The sequence below is a fragment of the Uranotaenia lowii genome, chromosome 1 (assembly GCF_029784155.1).
Source record: "Uranotaenia lowii strain MFRU-FL chromosome 1, ASM2978415v1, whole genome shotgun sequence".
In the NCBI taxonomy this organism is placed as follows: Eukaryota; Metazoa; Arthropoda; class Insecta; order Diptera; family Culicidae; genus Uranotaenia; species Uranotaenia lowii.
This window is the reverse complement of record NC_073691.1, coordinates 76,924,670-76,941,963: the sequence shown is the minus strand read 5'-3', so window position 1 is coordinate 76,941,963 and position 17,294 is coordinate 76,924,670. Positions and strand designations below refer to the sequence as shown.

General features: G+C 37.1%; 1 protein-coding gene across 1 annotated transcript; it reads right to left on the bottom strand.

Annotated features, from left to right (window-relative positions):
• Window positions 1–7,378: 7,378 nt before the first annotated feature.
• LOC129761054 (uncharacterized) lies at window positions 7,379–8,791 on the bottom strand. Its single transcript, XM_055758757.1, has one exon. The coding sequence runs from the start codon at window positions 8,789–8,791 to the stop codon at window positions 7,379–7,381; it is 1,413 nt and encodes a 470-aa protein (XP_055614732.1).
• Between the last annotated feature and the right edge of the window lie 8,503 nt (window positions 8,792–17,294).

Sequence of the window (17,294 nt, the reverse complement as noted above, 5' to 3'; positions counted from 1 at the left end):
TGGCACGGTCGATTGATTCCTGATTTCAAATTTAGTATCAAACGACAAAAAAAGTGAACGTACATATAACGTGTTCAACATTTTTGCAATTATTGCTTAAAAATTTATTCGGAATTGCATCTGGAAAATGCCTGTAAATTGACATTCATTCAAACTGTTCTAACATATTCTAAATTGAAAGCGAAACGTAGTTCGTACGGGATAGCTAGTTTATCAATAAAAAAACCATTTCAGAAATTATAAATAATCATCTTTGTCTTGCACATAGAAACTGAAGTTGCAGCACTAATCCAGAGGTCGAAGTTCAATGATATTGAAACTAACTTTGAATAATGTATCTACTAACAAATCGACAATGAAATAATTTAAACCAATTTAGTAGATTTTTGAAAGATGTAGGAAAGCACAACGGATCAGCTAGTATTATATATTTTTTAATGTTCATGTTACTTGTAAATACTGCAAATAGTGATGAGACGTGTCTGCAAGTTTGGTATACACAATAAAGAATGCCATTGACGAAAAAAGATAGATAATTGCTTCAAACTGCTTCGAATTGTGAGTTATATCAAAAAAACCGTAAAAAACGAAAAAATGTCAAAAAATTTACTTTTAAGTTGATCCAATTAGACTCTCAACTTTCGCTGAAAATCTTAAATTTCTTAGAATAGATTTAGGCACCAGCATTAATATTCCTTCGAATAAAGGGGAGATAAGGGCATTAATTTGATGGTCAAGTCTCATGCAGTCAGCTCGTACATACGTAACAGTAATCTTATTACATGTTATTAAACCAAATTGAGAATAAAATGATCCTAACATGCTACTTAAACTTTTATAACCTATTGTTGTTCGTTTAAGAAATGAGGCATGTGCTTGATAATTGTGGTTAATCAGGTCTAACGGAGTTCTCAGCCTTATGACCGATTGGAAAATGATGTAGTTAGTAAGAGAATTGTTTAGCAACATAAAGTCATTCGTAGAATTGTTTTCAAAGTAGTTTTGTAATTACATACATAGTTAAACCATTTCGTTTATGAAACTTTGTATTAAAGTGATCAAAACAGAGTACTTTGAGCTAGCCTATACCTATTTCTTAAAATGTTGTCATACCAATTATGAAAAAAAAATTTGATTTGAATATATAAAAATTTGAGAAAAATAGTTTCTGACTTTTTACCTGCTTAAATGTTGAATTGAATGACGCACACTCCAGAACCAATCATAACAATTAGTTGAACAAATATGCAAAGGTTAGAACAGGTGTTATTTCTACTATCATTGATACGAAACGCATTAACTACTTTTTACTCGGCTACTAGTCTAGAGCTATAGGCATGCAATTAACCCATCAGTGCGATCTTCCATCTTAATGAAGCTTTTCTCAGCCGTAGAACTTAACTATTAGAAAAACTTATCCACCGGAAATTAGAGCTCAGTTGAATCCAATTTAAAGTTAAACTAAACCGATCCCAGCAAATGAGACTATTGTTAAGCGCCGCTGCCGATGGACGTGTGAACTGATTCCGAGAATAATCTTTGCGTTGATTATGATAACTATTTTAGCTGGAAATATAGGCTGTCTGCTGAAGGTATCTTATTAGCTGTTTAGTCTAGCCTATATTTTGTTTGTATGTTTTGCCTTCTCTAAAAACTATCGCAAATCAAGGGGCAAGAGATAACACCGAAGGAAATTAAGAATTTCAACGGCAAATAGAAATGAGGGTTGCCGCTTTGCAATGTGGTTCAGAACATTCATGAATCCGGAACCTACGCTCAAAATTAGAACCCGATATCGAAGGGTTGATAGCTATTGGATGGGGCATGGATGCCTGGGGATAGTTCTGGATTCTGAAGCAAGTTTTACATTCAAAGGTTCATTTGCTGAACATTTTCAGGCGACCCGCACGCACGTCTAGGAAGCTAATCGCATGTTTATTGGTGACCCCGGATACCTGCATAAATTTAATATTTATAAGATTTGGCTTGCTTTCTCAGATCTGATTTGCTGCTTTATGATAAAAATCAAATATTTTTTCAATCAAATTCGCTGAAAATTCGCTAGCTTTCTCAATCAAATATTTTAAAATTTTAAGTTAAAACCTAGATATGTTGATGAAAAATCGTAAGAACGCTTTAATTATCGTCTGTATCATCAAATTTTCTGCGAAAAATATTTGGTATAAGTATTTGCACGGGAATTGTTAGTTTTTAACTCAGAAATAAAGATATAAATATTCCCGAGCAGACTTTGATGCCCAAATTGATAGCAAAATGAGAACAAAATGAGGTGTTCACAGCAAAATGATAGTATCATTTGCTGTTAGAATTTCTATTATAGCAAAACCAGGCATAATTCAGGTTTCAACAATTTAAATTTGACAGCAAGCCGAGACCAACATGGGGTACCAACAGCAAGATTTTAGCATATTTTGTTGTCGGTTTCAAATGAGAGCAAAACTGAGCATCAATCAGGTTTAATTATATCTTTCATAAATAAGTCAGTTAAACCGAAAGGAAAAATTAAAGGATACTTTGATAAAAAAATTCATACTTATATCTGGGCGAAAGTGAAAAAATCAACTTCAAAACAAAGTCTAAGCAACATAAATTTTCACAATTCTACTGAATTACAACGAGCACAAAAAAAGTATTACATGTAACTAAAATTTTTTAATTTAAAACACAAAAATCTTCATTTGAAAATTTAACAATATATGAAAAACGGCAAATAAACATACCAGTCAACTTAGTGTTAATATTTATCTGGAAATTTTGATTCATCATACTTTTCTTAAATTGCCAAACATTTAAATCATAAATCATTTATGATTTTTAACAAAAAAGCCTTATGTTTTATGGTGAAACAAAATTTAACTAAACTTGTTTATTTTGGTGGAGCCTTTCATTTACAGGATTGTCAAATGTTTTTACATCACAGCAAAAAAAAATGTAACGATGGACGATGTAATTTCTGGGGATTACGGATTTCTGTTGCAATAATACATCTAAATGATGTACACAACTCGAATACGTCGCGAAGTGTAATATCACAACCTTCTATGTGATATCGCATCAAGTAGTCAATGTTCTCCTTTGTTGACGTTCAAATTTGATTTCATTTCAAAAATTAAGAAACGGATTACGGACCTCAGCTGTATTTGTTTGGCTTGTAAGTACTACCAAAATTAATCAAAAATATAAGCAAACCCACAGCTTGAAAAATAATTTCATTATTTTTCAATTTTTAGGAAATTTGGCCCATATGGATCAGCGGTACGAAACATATTCTTTGTCTCCAAACAGCCGGGTACATCAAGACAATGTAAAATTAGGTACCTTTTGCGACTCAAGTTATGTGCAGGTATTTGATGTAATATCACACTACTTTTTTTGCTGTGATGTTATTCAAAGCATTTTTTAAATAGATTCCACGTAACGTTATATAAAAAAAAGTTAGTTTTATTTTGTTTTTAGTTTTCTAAACCTGAACTTTCCCAGACCGGTAGCGTTCCATCGAACCAATTACTGTTAAAAATAAAAGTTTTCATTACGATTCGGTTCGGTTTTGATTCGAAATCGGTAAGTTTTTCTTGACAGGGCATGCGTCGTCCGAAAAAGTGTTTCATTTTCATGCGATTTCGGACCAAAACAGTATCCAATTCCGGACCGATCCTACTGATGAAAGGATGAAAATCGAATCGATTTTTATTCTTTTTTCTGATATGTGATAGTGTGCAACTGATACGAACAATGACGAACTGTTATCCAAAACATTTAACATTAAAATGTTTTTAGGTTTTAAGAAATACAGCACACCTGGCATCCCTGTTAGACATCAACAACAAAACGTCAAAAGTCATGCGCGGGCGGTTTTGTTTAATTGTTTCGGTTCTTGAATTTGTGTCGCAACGGAGCAGCTCCATTGACCACCACGGTTACCTGCCACGGTCTGTATTTTTGTTTGCCTGTTTTGCACGACGCCGGTCTTGCTTTTTTACAGATTTGCCGGTAGAATTTAACCTTTTGGTTATCCTCATTCTAAGAGCACCCTCGAAAAAGCACTCAAATGAATATTCCGAACTTCAGGAACGTGAAGGTAAGTTGTTACGCCGAATTTCCCAACCAAAAAATTTCGTTTACCACCGAAACCAATGTTTGTATTTTTTACGCTTTCCAGGACGCCCAACTTACTTGCGGAACGTCTGCCGAGTTGGAAGCTGATTCCTTCAGGACAATAATAGTTCAGCTCAAGAATATGTCAACGATTCGTCGACATATGGAACACATTCGAATGTGGAAACTTGTTCGTAGGTTAGGTTAGTGGATATTCCGGTAAGTTGTTTTAGTTCGTTGCTAGGCACTGTGCGTCCATTTCTTTTTTTTTGTATTTCTAGGATGATCTTAAAAATATACGAATAAACAAAAAAAGAAACAAAAAAAAAGCACCATCATAAGTACAAGGTCTACATAAAACAGGCGGTTCCAGTCAAGAGGCAACCGATAGAAGCCTACGTTGTCGTACACAGCTACAACAGCATCAAACCTCACCGTAGGAAGTTCAGATTCACTCCGGTTACGAAAAAGTTCATTCCACTCGGGACCCAAGAAACAGAAGCAATTTTTATAATTCAATCGACGACTGTAGCTACTCTGGTAATCCTTTCGTCACAAGGAAGACATGGCAATCAGTTACCAACAAAGAATCCAGATAAAATCTCCAATCCACATCAGAACCGGGCAGCAAAATGCTTTCCAAATTTCTTGTTAGCCAACCTCTGAAAATAGCTAAATCGGACTTCACATCGTTTCTGTACGACCAAGATGAAGCCATCATCCCGAATAAGGAAACGAGCAGAAATCGGTGCAGGAGGACAATTTCAAGCCATTGGTATAAGGTGAGTGGAAAATTAACGATAAATGTCAGGATTAGATTAGATGACGCGTTAAATTGATAGTCGCTGTTTACAATTTCAAGAATCATGATGATTCGATCATCTATGGTAAAATATTTAAATGAATTGCGTTTGAAAATCTAAATTTACCTACTTTATACGAAAAACCTCAAATGCCACCGGAAGTTTATATGCAATATGCGATAAAGGATCGGAATTTAAATGAAATAAGCTGATCACACTTAAAAAGCCGATTTTTTTCTATCCATGCCATTGCATGTAATTCTGTTCAGATTTTTCTAACTGCACCTACACTTAATTTATGTTACGTTTTATTTATGTTGCATAACTAAGGGCGCATAAACATATGCATAAGTAAAGGTATTGTACTACATTTTTGACTGTATATGTTTGCCGCAATGTTTATCTTAGCTTAGCTTGGTTGTGCTTGAAGCCATATTTAAAAACAAAAAATCAATCTATACCTAATGATTTTCAGGAAACACTATGATGAGTCAGGAATCATCAAAATGGATAATTATTTTCTTAATAATTCTGAAGGAGTAGGGAGAACTTGTCTATGGCCGGACAACATTGATTTTTCGAAAAAGCATTATCCTTATATTGTTTTAGCATCAAAGAAATAAAGTAAAAACCAGCCTGATATGGTTTAAGAGAAATGGTAGTTTATTCTTTGAAGGTAAACCAATGATAGGCATCGAAAGCTTTTGCCAAGTGTTGTAAATTTTGCAAAATAATTGATACTTTTAAAATCAGTAGAGGAACCAATATATTTTTGAAGTTATTGCTAAAAAAATCTTAAGTGTCTGGTTGTAGAAAAGTTCCCCCTACCTAATTTTCAAATTGTAACGATGAATACAGTTCGTTTTCAGCGAATTTTTACTATGTCAGGCTGAAATTTAAACTAGGAAAGCTGCCATCTGCCAATGTGGTATGAATACCCCTTCATTTGAGGTTGCATAAAAAAAGGCGTTTTTATGAACTTCGAATGTTTTATGAAATTTGTTTCACTTTTTGTTGCAGAATTGAAAGAGAGTTTCATAATTTTGCTATCACGCCTTGAGTGCCATATTTGCTCTTATATTGGTTAATTGAAGGTAATAAAAAGCCAAATGATCCAAAATTTTGCGTAGATCGAGACCTTATTTATACCTTATTTTGCTGTCATTTTCTAAAAGTTTTGAAAGCATAATGATGCCGAATTTTGCTATTATTGAAATTTTTGTGATGCCTTATAATGGCATTATTATGCTCTCCAAGCTCTCAGGATTTGAGGTGTAGTTAGGGTCTCAGTTTTAGCAAAATTTGGTATCACTTTGCTAACCAAGTATGAAAATTTTTGCTCTCATTTTTGCTGTGTACCACCTTATGTCAAGCAAAATGAGAGCAAATTTGGCTCTCAGGGCGTGATAGCAAAATTTGCTATAATTTTGCCATAAAAGTCTGCCCGGGTTGTATCATTCCTTTCATAACGCTCAAAAGAATTAATGACCCATTCCTTCGTCTTCAGATAGTTACAGAGACAATTATTTGGTTAAATAATCATATTTTTGGCGGAATAACGGGTGTTAAATAAAAAATGAGAATTTTTTCAATCACATGTAAAAAAATAGTTTTTTTTTTCATCGATTTCAGTATTTTTTATTAATAACATAATGGCTGACATGAATAAAGCTCTAGTAATTGCTTTTGCTATTTTCGAGCAGTTTTGTGAATCAAATACTTCGAATGGCATGCATATTTTTAATCCGGAGCGGGTTGAAAGTAAATGTTCTACTCTGCTTTTTCATATCTAGTTGAGCAAATGTTTTCAAATTTTGCCATTCTAAAGTTTGAGCTAAGTAAAAGCTATCGAAGCAATTGCTATTTTCTTATTCATACCACCTAATGTATTTACTTCAAAAAAATGTCAGTGAATGTTTGAGTAAGGGCCGTGGTCTGATGTACGACGCAACTTTGTCGCGATGCTCTCACAAGAACGTTGTACGGCACTTACGTCCTTTTTTCGGATACAATTCCGGATTCTTGTAGTCAGTTGCTTCGTGTCCTTGGCCCTCAAATTGTTTTTATACACTAGGGCACTGAGTGAGCCAAAGAAATCCTCTATTGGGCGGCACTGGGGCAAGTTTGTTGGGTTACGATCTTTCGGCACGAACGGTATCTTTTTCTCCTCAAGGTACGCCAGCCGGAATTTTTGGTCATCCACCGACAATCTACTTCTGTTTACTTTTAATATCTTTATCTACAACGTTTTTTTCGGAAATTTTATAGAAATCAGAGATTTAACACGAGCTTTTTCAAATTACTTTTGGATAAGACCGCGATGATAATAACGTTATTACTTCCGCCCAAAATATTTTCCCAGTAACTGCGACTATATGCCCTGTTGCTCTTTTTACTCTGCCGTCCACCGTTTGAGTAAACTGTGGTAACAGTTCCCCAGCCCGTAAACTCCGGTACTCCTACATAACATCCGGATTTACTCCTAGAACAGCCAAATTTGCTACGGATTTCCGATGAACCCCGACGTTTGTTCTGACTAGAGCTCGTCGTACTCTTCCATCTGGAGCCGCGAAAATTTCCTCCACTATTCCTCGGATCCAGTGCTTTTTGTTTTTTCCGTTGACTATAAACACCAAATCGTCCTTCTTCAGTGTTCGACGTTCTTCAAACCATTTGGTTCTTTTATTGATAGTCGGTAAATACTCTTTGTACCATCTCTGCCATAGTTGATCTGCCAAATACAAGGATCTCTTGTAGATGTCTCGTAAAGCATCTGCCACCTCAACTTCGTCTCCTTCCATATCAATAGGTTTCATAACACGAAGAAAATGATTGGGAGTGAGCGCTTCCGAGCCCGTTGTTTCCTGCGATTTGTATGTAAGGGGTCGAAAGTTGATCAGATCTTCCGCCTCCGATAGCGCTGTAATTAAGATTTCGTCCGTCAACTTTCGTCCGTCACTAAACACCTTCAGAGCTTCCTTCACCGACCGGACCATCTTTTCCCACGCTCCTCCCATATGAGGGGTGCCCGGTGGTATGAAATGCCATTTTGTTTTAGGACTGGTCACTTTCTCAGCACATTCGTAATCGATCGACTTCAGCATCTGATTCCAGCTTCCCAAAAAGTTGGTACCATTATCCGAAAATATCTCCTCGGGAGTTCCACGTCTGCTGATGAATCTTCGAATAGCCATTAAACATGATTGGGTCGATAAACTGTAGATGATCTCCATATGTACTGCTCGCACCGCCAAACATGTGAATACGGCAACCCATCTTTTTTCTTTGCGTCGGCCAACAGTAACTTCCAAAGGACCAAGATAATCTATCTCCACTGAACTAAAGGGACTAAGCTTTGCTGAGAGTCGTTGGACCGGAAGTGGAGCCATTCGAGGTATTTCTGGCTTGCATCGATAGACTTTGCACCACATACATTCGCGCATGATATGTTGAATAGCCACTCGCAGCTTAGGAATCCAAAATTTTTGGCAGACTTCGTTGTAAATAGTTTCTTTATTCCCGTGTTCACACTTCTCGTGGAAAAACTGTAATAGTCTAGTGGTTATTAAATTATCTTTGGGCAATATAATAGGGAACTTGGTGTCAAAAGGAATGTGCTCGGCTTGCTCCATTCTACCGCCCATGCGCATGACACCGTTGTCATCGATCACTGGAGTCAATCTATACAACACACTGGACTTCTCCAGTTGCTGCAGGGACTCATTTTCCTTTCGTTTTAAATTATTCTTTAGTATTCGAACTTCATTTGGAAACGCCTCGTATTGAGCTTGTTGCCAAAGGATTGTTTCTGCTTTGATCAATTCTTCCCTTTGCAACGGACACTGGTTTGTTTTCAACTTAGCTTTAAGCATTTTTGCTTAATTTTCGGTAGCCTTTGAGACCAACATAGGTAGACCTTCCCTCTTTCTTTTGATGTTACATATAAATCGATAAACTGTAGCTGTAATGCGGAGTACGCGTTCCCACGTTGATATGTCATCAACCATTATCACCTTCTTCGTTGAACTCCCTTCGTGTACTAATACATAAACTGATTTCAATTCATCCTCCACAACATCCGTAGAACATTCTTGTTTCGGCCACTGATCAGCAGGTTCGTAGAGAAATTCCGGGCCATTTAACCAGGCACTCTTCGAATCAAGTGGAGGTCCTTGTCCCCACTTCGTCAGGGCATCCGCTATGTTCTGTTTACTGGGTACCCAGTGCCAAGCAGAAATATTAGTCGATTCTTGAATTTCGCCTATCCGGAACGCAACGAATGTTTTAAACCTATGTTGGTCAGATCGTATCCAGCTGAGAGTTGTCTGTGAATCTGTCCAGAAATAGCATTTATGAATGGTGAAACTGTGATTTTGTTTGATTATCTGATGCATTTTTGCTCCAAGTACCGCTGCCATCAATTCCAAACGAGGTATCTTTGATTTCGCCATAACAAGAGAACATTTGATTCCTCCTGCCCATGTAACTCTGAAGTATGCAACACATCCGTATGCGGTTTCGCTAGCGTCAGTAAAAACGTGAAGATCCAATGACGTGACATCGTTTGAATGAATTTGACCAAGGTAACATCTGGGAATGCGGATAGTTCTCACCTGAGGAAGAAGATCAATCCATCGCTTCCACGTTCCAAAACATTCACTGCTTAATTCCTGATCCCAGTCGCATCCACTACGCCAAAGGTCCTGGATCAGCGTTTTGCCATGTACGGTAAATGGCGCCAGAAGTCCCAACGGATGGAAAAATCCCATCACGCAACTCAATACTACTCGTTTTGTCGGTTTTTTAATGTTCTCCAGATACTCTTTTATGTCTGCTCGATGGTCAGTGGAAAAGGAGAAGACATCTTCTTCTGGATCCCATATGATTCCTAAGACACGTTCAGTATCAGAAGCTTTATCTTGGTTGAAATGGACGATCTGCTCAGCTTTTGGTTCTCCCACGCGTTTAAGAACTTCATGGGTGTTTGACACCCAGTTCCGAAGCTCGAATCCTCCCTTTGAATGGATATACTTCACTTGCAATGCTCGCTCTACTGCCTGATCTTCGGTATCAGCGCTGTCGTAGTAGTCATCCACGTAGTGGTTACCGGTTATGGCTGCCACTGCTTCGGGGTATTGTTTAACAAACTCTTCAGCATTGCGATTTTTAACAAACTGGGCTGAGCAAGGCGAGCAAGTGGAGCCAAAGGTCGCGACGTCCATGATAAAAGTTTTGAACCTTTCGTTCGGATCGGCTCGAAACAGAAAACGCTGGGCCTGTCGATCTTGTTTCCGAATTTGTAGTTGGTGGTACATTTCGCGTATGTCCGCACCAAACGCGATTCGACGTTCTCGAAATCTGTTTATGACAGCTGGTAAAGGCACTAACATGTCTGGACCTTTGAGTAGTTGTGAATTTAAAGATATTCCGGATACGGTTGCAGCTGCAACCCACACTAGGCGTACTTTTCCTGGTTTCTTAGGGTTCAGGACCACGTTTAGCGGAAGATACCAGGACTTGTTCGACGACGATGAAGCTAATTCCTCAGATGACGCCTCATGAGTGTAGCCCTTTTCCTGATACTCTTTTATCTGCTGACAAACATTTGCGAACAGATCAGGAGTTTTTAGCAAGCGCCATATGATAGTTGTCAGGAAATTTCGGGTCGTCCGTCTTCCACAACAGGCCCGTTTCGAACCTGTCACCAACTCGAATAGTGGTACTCTCGAGAATTTGTCTAGCTCGTACATCCTCTGGAGATTCTCGCACAACCGACTCAGTAGCTTCCTCTATGGTGTATTGTAATTTTATGAGGTCATGCAGCTCTTCGTTGCTCACTTCCACGTGAACGCCAAAAAATTCGGAATCGCTATAAATATGTTGCTTACCAACCGGACCGTAAATTGCCCAACCAAGCTTAGATCGAACAGCGATAGGATCTCCTATGCCACCCATTTTCGTTTCGAGTGGAGCCATTAGATGCAATTTATTTAGCCCTATGAGCAAACCCGGACAGGTTTCGCTGTAGGATTGAATGGGTAAACCACGGAGATGAGCATGTTTTTCAGTCAGATCTTCGAAACACATGGATTGTTTTGGTAGTTTCAACTCTCCCACTGTGCGAGTACCATTTAAACACCAAAGCTCATTATCATCACAAGACGGATTTTAAGATTCATCCGCATCGAATTTTCTTCGACGCGTGACACATCAGCTGTCCAAGTAATGGTAAGAGGCTCCTTTTGACCGACAACTCCTAGCTCGTCCGCTAGTGACTGCTCGACCAGTGTGGCAGACGATCCATCGTCTAGAAAGGCTGTTGTTTTTATTGATTTTCGACCATAGTGTAAAACGACCGGAATGACGCGGAATAGAATTGAAGAGTTCGAACGGAAATGTGTATTCATGACGACTCTACGAACTGATTTATGTAACAGCGGGTTGTGGCGTTCTCGACAGTCTCCGATGTCACATCTAATTTTGAATCTGCACCATGATTTCCCGTGATCGTTCAGGCATACATGACATAGTTACTACTTTTCTACTAATTCCAATCGTTGTAAAACACTCATCTCTTTAAACTCTTGACAGTCACGAAGACGGTGATTTGAGCTTTTGCATACTTTGCACGGTTTCAGGTTGGTGGTCGACTGGTCGCGTGCTGGCGGTTCACTAGTTGGCAGTTCACAAGGTTCCTCTTCTTGAGCTATATCATGACTAAATAGTCTCTCCTTATTCCTCGCATTACCGGAAACCTTGGGATCGGCTTTGGAATGAAATGAAACACTGGCTTCGCATGCTTCATCTACAATTCGGGACAGGAATTTACTGAAAACGCGTAGGTCTGCGCTGTGTTTTCGTTTTTTATAACGCACCCACTCCCGTTTGTCACTCGCAGGAAGCTTGTCGACAAGGTCTTGAATAAAAATCGGATTCAACAAGTGTTCTTTCAATTCTGCGGCTTCCAAGTGCTCACATAATTGCTCAACGGCATTACCGAAGGGAATATAAGTATGTAATTTGTCAGTCTTAGGAGATTCCATTTGCCGAACTTTGTCTAAATAGAATCGAAGAAGCTGTTCTGGACGCCCATACAGTTGACGCAGCTTTTTAATCGCCTTTGGGACCGACTTGGGAAATAAAAGTTGACCACGAACATTTTCGAGCGCGTCTCCTTGTATGTTTTCTTGTAAACGCACCAAGTTTTCTACCTCAGTGTAGCCGCAAGCTATGGTAGATGACTTAAAACTGTTTATAAACAGCGGCCATTCTTCCGCTTTTCCTGTGAATATAGGTAACTTCCGAATTGTGCCTGAGAGGGTTGGGGCCCCAGCCCGTTGGACTTGTCATGTTTCCTGCCCTTCGACTCCTTTTCGATTTCGGTAGAAATATCTGTATCGCTGCTCTCACTTAAAGAATCAGTACAATTTGAATCCCCGGATGAGGTCCATTCAGTATCGCTATTTTGTTGATCAAATTTTGCACGCGCCTTGGGTGTGTTCTCAAACTTTAGTTTCTGCGCTTTATGTTTCATTCCATCCTTACTTTCGTGCAAACTATCATTCAGTCTATCAATTTTACCTTGAACTAAAGTGAGTTTCGACGAAAATGATGCGCGCATTTCTTCCAATTTGGCTAAATGATCTTCTTTTTCTTTCAAGGCCTTGGCGTTTAGTTTTTCTTCCTGCTTCAATTCCATTTTCCTTAAATCATTTTCGATTGCAAGCTGCTTCATACGACGAGCCTTTCGCAGAGCTAATTTTCGCACCCGCAAAGATGTTTCTATTTCCAGCTCATCATCCTTAGCCTTTTCTTGTCGTTCAAGTTCCTTCATCCGATTTTCAAGTGTGTGAGCGATGCTGTCCGATTAAGCTGATACATCATCCTTTTTCGCTTTCTTCCTTTTCGCTGCAACCTCTTGTTTTTTCAGGTACTCAGAATATGCTTGTTGACACGCTACCGCGCTACAGAACCACATTTTCTCCTTCTTGACATCGTCAGACACTCCGACGCAACGGTAGTGGAACCAGCCTTTACAAGAATCACAGTGAACTAGGATCGGTCGATCTTGGATCGATCCTTGGAAGATCGATCTTTTCAACTACGATTTTCTATTTTTTGGATCGATTCTTCGGCCAGGAAAAAATCGATTAGATCGGTTTATTTTCGATCCGATCTTTCGATCTATTTTTCTCATTTAGTGAAAAAAGGTCATAATGGCCACCTTAACGAGGACGCTATTTTAATCATAGAAAACAGCTTCAATATGTGAGTTACATCATTGTTTCGTGTTCAACATTAAATTTCCTAACTGGATGAAACTTGAAAAAAGTAGTTATAAACGTTCAAAAATGCATTTTAATTTTTTTTTACCGAAATCCGAAAATCAGTAACTATAGGGTCAGTATAAGCACCATCAATCGGGGCACGATGAGCGTTTTCTGCCATGGAATCTAGCAGCGAATTAAATTTGATGAAGTCAACTGACTAGTTTCCATCTGACGATTTACTTATTGGTAAGGTGTCGGAGAGATTATCAGAAAACTCGAGTTCGATTCGTTGTCGATCCGATTTTTTTTATTCAGCATTCATGATCAGTTGAAAAATAATTTTAGAAATTTTGAATTCATTTCAGTACAATTTTGCAAATTATTCCAAACCTTGTAAATTGGGTGCAGGAAGGTGTTTGTGATTGATTAAGATTCAAAAAATGGTAAAAAAAAGAATAAATTTTATTTTTGATTTTTTTTGTTCTGCATATTTCGTTCGATATCCTATACACTAAAATTTTTTTAACAAAAATAATTTGAAAAATTTTTTTTTCAAACTCCAAAATATTTCTCGTCAGTATATTACTTAAAAATATCAAATCGTTACCGGGATATTTGGATTTTGATAAGTGTTGTTTTAAAACACTAACTTCGGTTCACCATTTATAAAAGTGCTTGAATTTTTTTTCTTTCCTTATGTGGAAGGATTATACAAATTTTAAATTTTGTGTCTTTTTGGCATATTTTTAATAAAAAGCAGTTCCCTTTTGTTACAAATGGAAAAGATCGATTAATCGGAGATCGATCTTCAAGCTCCGATTTTTTAGATGGATCGATCCCAGAACCGTTCATCTGAATCGATCTTGGAGATCGATCTTTTCTCGAAGATCGAACAATCCTACAGTGAACCATACCTTCATTTTCTTCCGAAACTTGGTTGCAGAGGGCGCATGGGGTGAGGGTTAAATCCAACGATTGATCCGAGTCCGATACTGTAGCCATGATCCGTTAGCAAATTTTTGAGTTTGTTGGGGATCGGAATGGACTAAGTACTAGTGTTTTCGTAGCAGTATAGCAGCTCAAACTGAAATTGTATATTTTTAGTTACAAATGAGTTCACAATTGGTTTCATTTTACTAATCGTACTTACAATTTGCTAGTACTTATTTTATGCCTCTGATTTTGAACTTCACGCCTCACCAGACCGACCGATGGTTTTGAGAAGTTGTTGATCGTTGTTGTTCTAGTTTTTTAATTAAAGCAGTCAATATTCGTCTCCTACTTTGATTTGAATTTATACTCACGTAAGATAAGGTAAATTGCTTGAAAGCCACTGATAATACGAGCTCTTCAAAACACTTTCGATTGCGAGCTACAAGTAGAATGAATATCCTAACCTCACTGATCTGCATAGGCTTCAAACCACTTAGTAGGCGGCGCGACGAATTGATTTGCTCTTCTACTGCTGATTTGTGACCTAAATGAGGTTCATATTACTTATTTTAAATTGTAATTTATGTTTGTTTGCAAATGTTACCTAGTATGATATATTATAAATGTTTGTTACCACATAGGTCGATTTCACACGCAGTATCCTTCAATCTACTTCTGTTTACTTTTAATATCTTTATCCACAACGTTTTTTTCGGAAATTTTATAGAAATCAGAGATTTAACATGAGCTTTTCAAATTACTTTTGGATAAGACCGCGATGATAATAACGTTATTACTTCCGCCCAAAATATTTTCCCAGTAACTGCGACTATATGCCCTGTTGCTCTTTTTACTCTGCCGTCCACCGGTTGAGTAAACTGTGGTAACACTGTGATTTAACCGTCTCAATCTGCTCCTCTGTGTACTCCGGCGACTTCGTCTTCTTCATGCAGACGATTCCTTCCATCTTGAGGCTGGTTGCGTCCTTGTTGTCAAACAGCTTCTTTAACGATGTCTTCCTCTGCTTCGTCATCATCGTCACCGGACGACCACTTCCGACCTTCCGCTCTACGTTCAGGGAACCTAGGATACGATATACCGTACTGACAGATACATTTTCTTTCTTAAAATGTGCCACCGTGAACTTTTTCCCTTGCTGGATATGCGTTTCGTAGAACCGTGCAATGCGTTCGCGGAGCACGTGCTGTTTCGACGCCATCTTTGCTTTGACTAAATTCAAACTACACAGTATTAAATTATTACATGTTATAACCTGCAAATAAGTGGAACAAGTTCTTTCTACTAAATTTACATGATTTATGATGCAATGTAAATTGCCGAAAGCAAAAAAATGTTATTGTGAATTTACATGACCATAACAATGAAACCGTTCCGACTCATTATCCCTTTTTAGTTTTTAAATCATTATTTTATCAAACTCTTGCCATCAGATTAATAACAAAGCATGATAATGGTTTAAAAGATGTTGATAATGTTTATGATTACTTGAAATCTACGAGCTCCAGATTTGAAATAGCATTTTCTTTGCGCATCAAATCGAACTTGCTGCTTACGGTCGGCCGTTCGGTGTTTGTTTTTGAAACGATCCTGCTACAGGGTGTGTCTGAATTTTCTTTTAGTTTCGTTAATACTTTTTGGATGGATGATTTTGAAAACATTACTTTTCAAAATAGGTAGCACTAAGTTAACCTAGAATGTCTTTTGATTAATAATACTTGTTATTTGTTCGTTGTACTTTGAAATGTCTTTTGTAGAATGATGGAATGTGAGGAAGAGGCAGTGAAGCTTGTTATTTGTTTGTTTAAATACAAAACAACTCAAAACGATTAACTTGTAAATAAATCCAAGAGTTTAGATTTTATTTTATTTCACAAGTTTATACTTAAAGCGAATAACAAAGAGAAAAAAAAAAGCTTTATTGTGCTGAATCTTTTGTAAAAAAACAAATTGAGAATATTGTTGACCTTTTTGTGCAATATTTATTTGAACAAAAAGTTTGACTACTTATTGTGCTATTCATTTTTATTTGTTAGATTTCGTGTCAATGTTATCGGTTAGAGTTATTCCTATTTTTTTTAAATATTAAGAATCAAAAACAAGAGGTGAACTGTTGCTTAGAACAAAATTCACTTCACCAATAAAGTGTACAAAATTCTATCGAGTAATTTACTTTTTTGAAAGTGTGTTTTTTTCGATAAGCAACAAAACATAATTTGTTTTCGGTGAAAATAGTTAAAAGGATTTCACTTTTTTATATTTATTAAAATTAGCAAACAAGACACACCCTGTAAGCGATAGAAACGTGTCTGATTCCAAACATCGTTTCAAGCAAAAGTCATGTAAAATTACAACAAAATGACCCGAATGGGGAAACGCATGTTTTTTTTCAGGGCTGCGTTATAATATACAACACATCTGACCAAATTTTACATGAAATCAAATTTTACATCAAATGAAAAAAATCTGATTTTTTGTGTGTGTAGCAAAACCAAACACGTCTACTGTTTCTAGGGAGCCCAAAGAGCAATTTTCTTAGAGAAAGAAAATTTTACGCTTTTTATTTGAGTTACTGAAAGGTATTGAAAACATTCTCATTTTTTATTTAACATCCGTTATTTGATAAAAGAGACGTTTGTTCAAACATTTACGATTTTTAGTGCCGTAAACTTCTATTTAAATCTAGGAAAAGAAATTTATATTTGAGAAGCTTAACAAATTTGAATGCATTTTGATGTCATGTTATATGGTTTCAGTTGATTGATTGATGATCTTTTGTCAGCCGGATAAAAGTAATAACTAAAAATGCTTTGTAAGAAAGTAAATAAAATTTGATACAACAAAATTGGTAAATGTTATAAATTTTTAAACGGCTGCCTAATTGATTTACTCATTCATTCTTATAACACATACACATACACGCAATACATTCATTCCAAAACAGGTCACACGAAGCCATGGTGTCGGGTATGTGGTGATTCGCATTGAAATTTTGCCGAACTTGTAATCTAAAGAGTGCAATTCAGCGCATAAATACGTTGGAGAAATTTGAAATTTTTATATTGAATACTGGCTGTGCATGTGAAAAGCAATAAATAACAATTATTTTCTTCCATTTTTCAATTTAGTATATTTCCAGAACAATGTGTTTTTT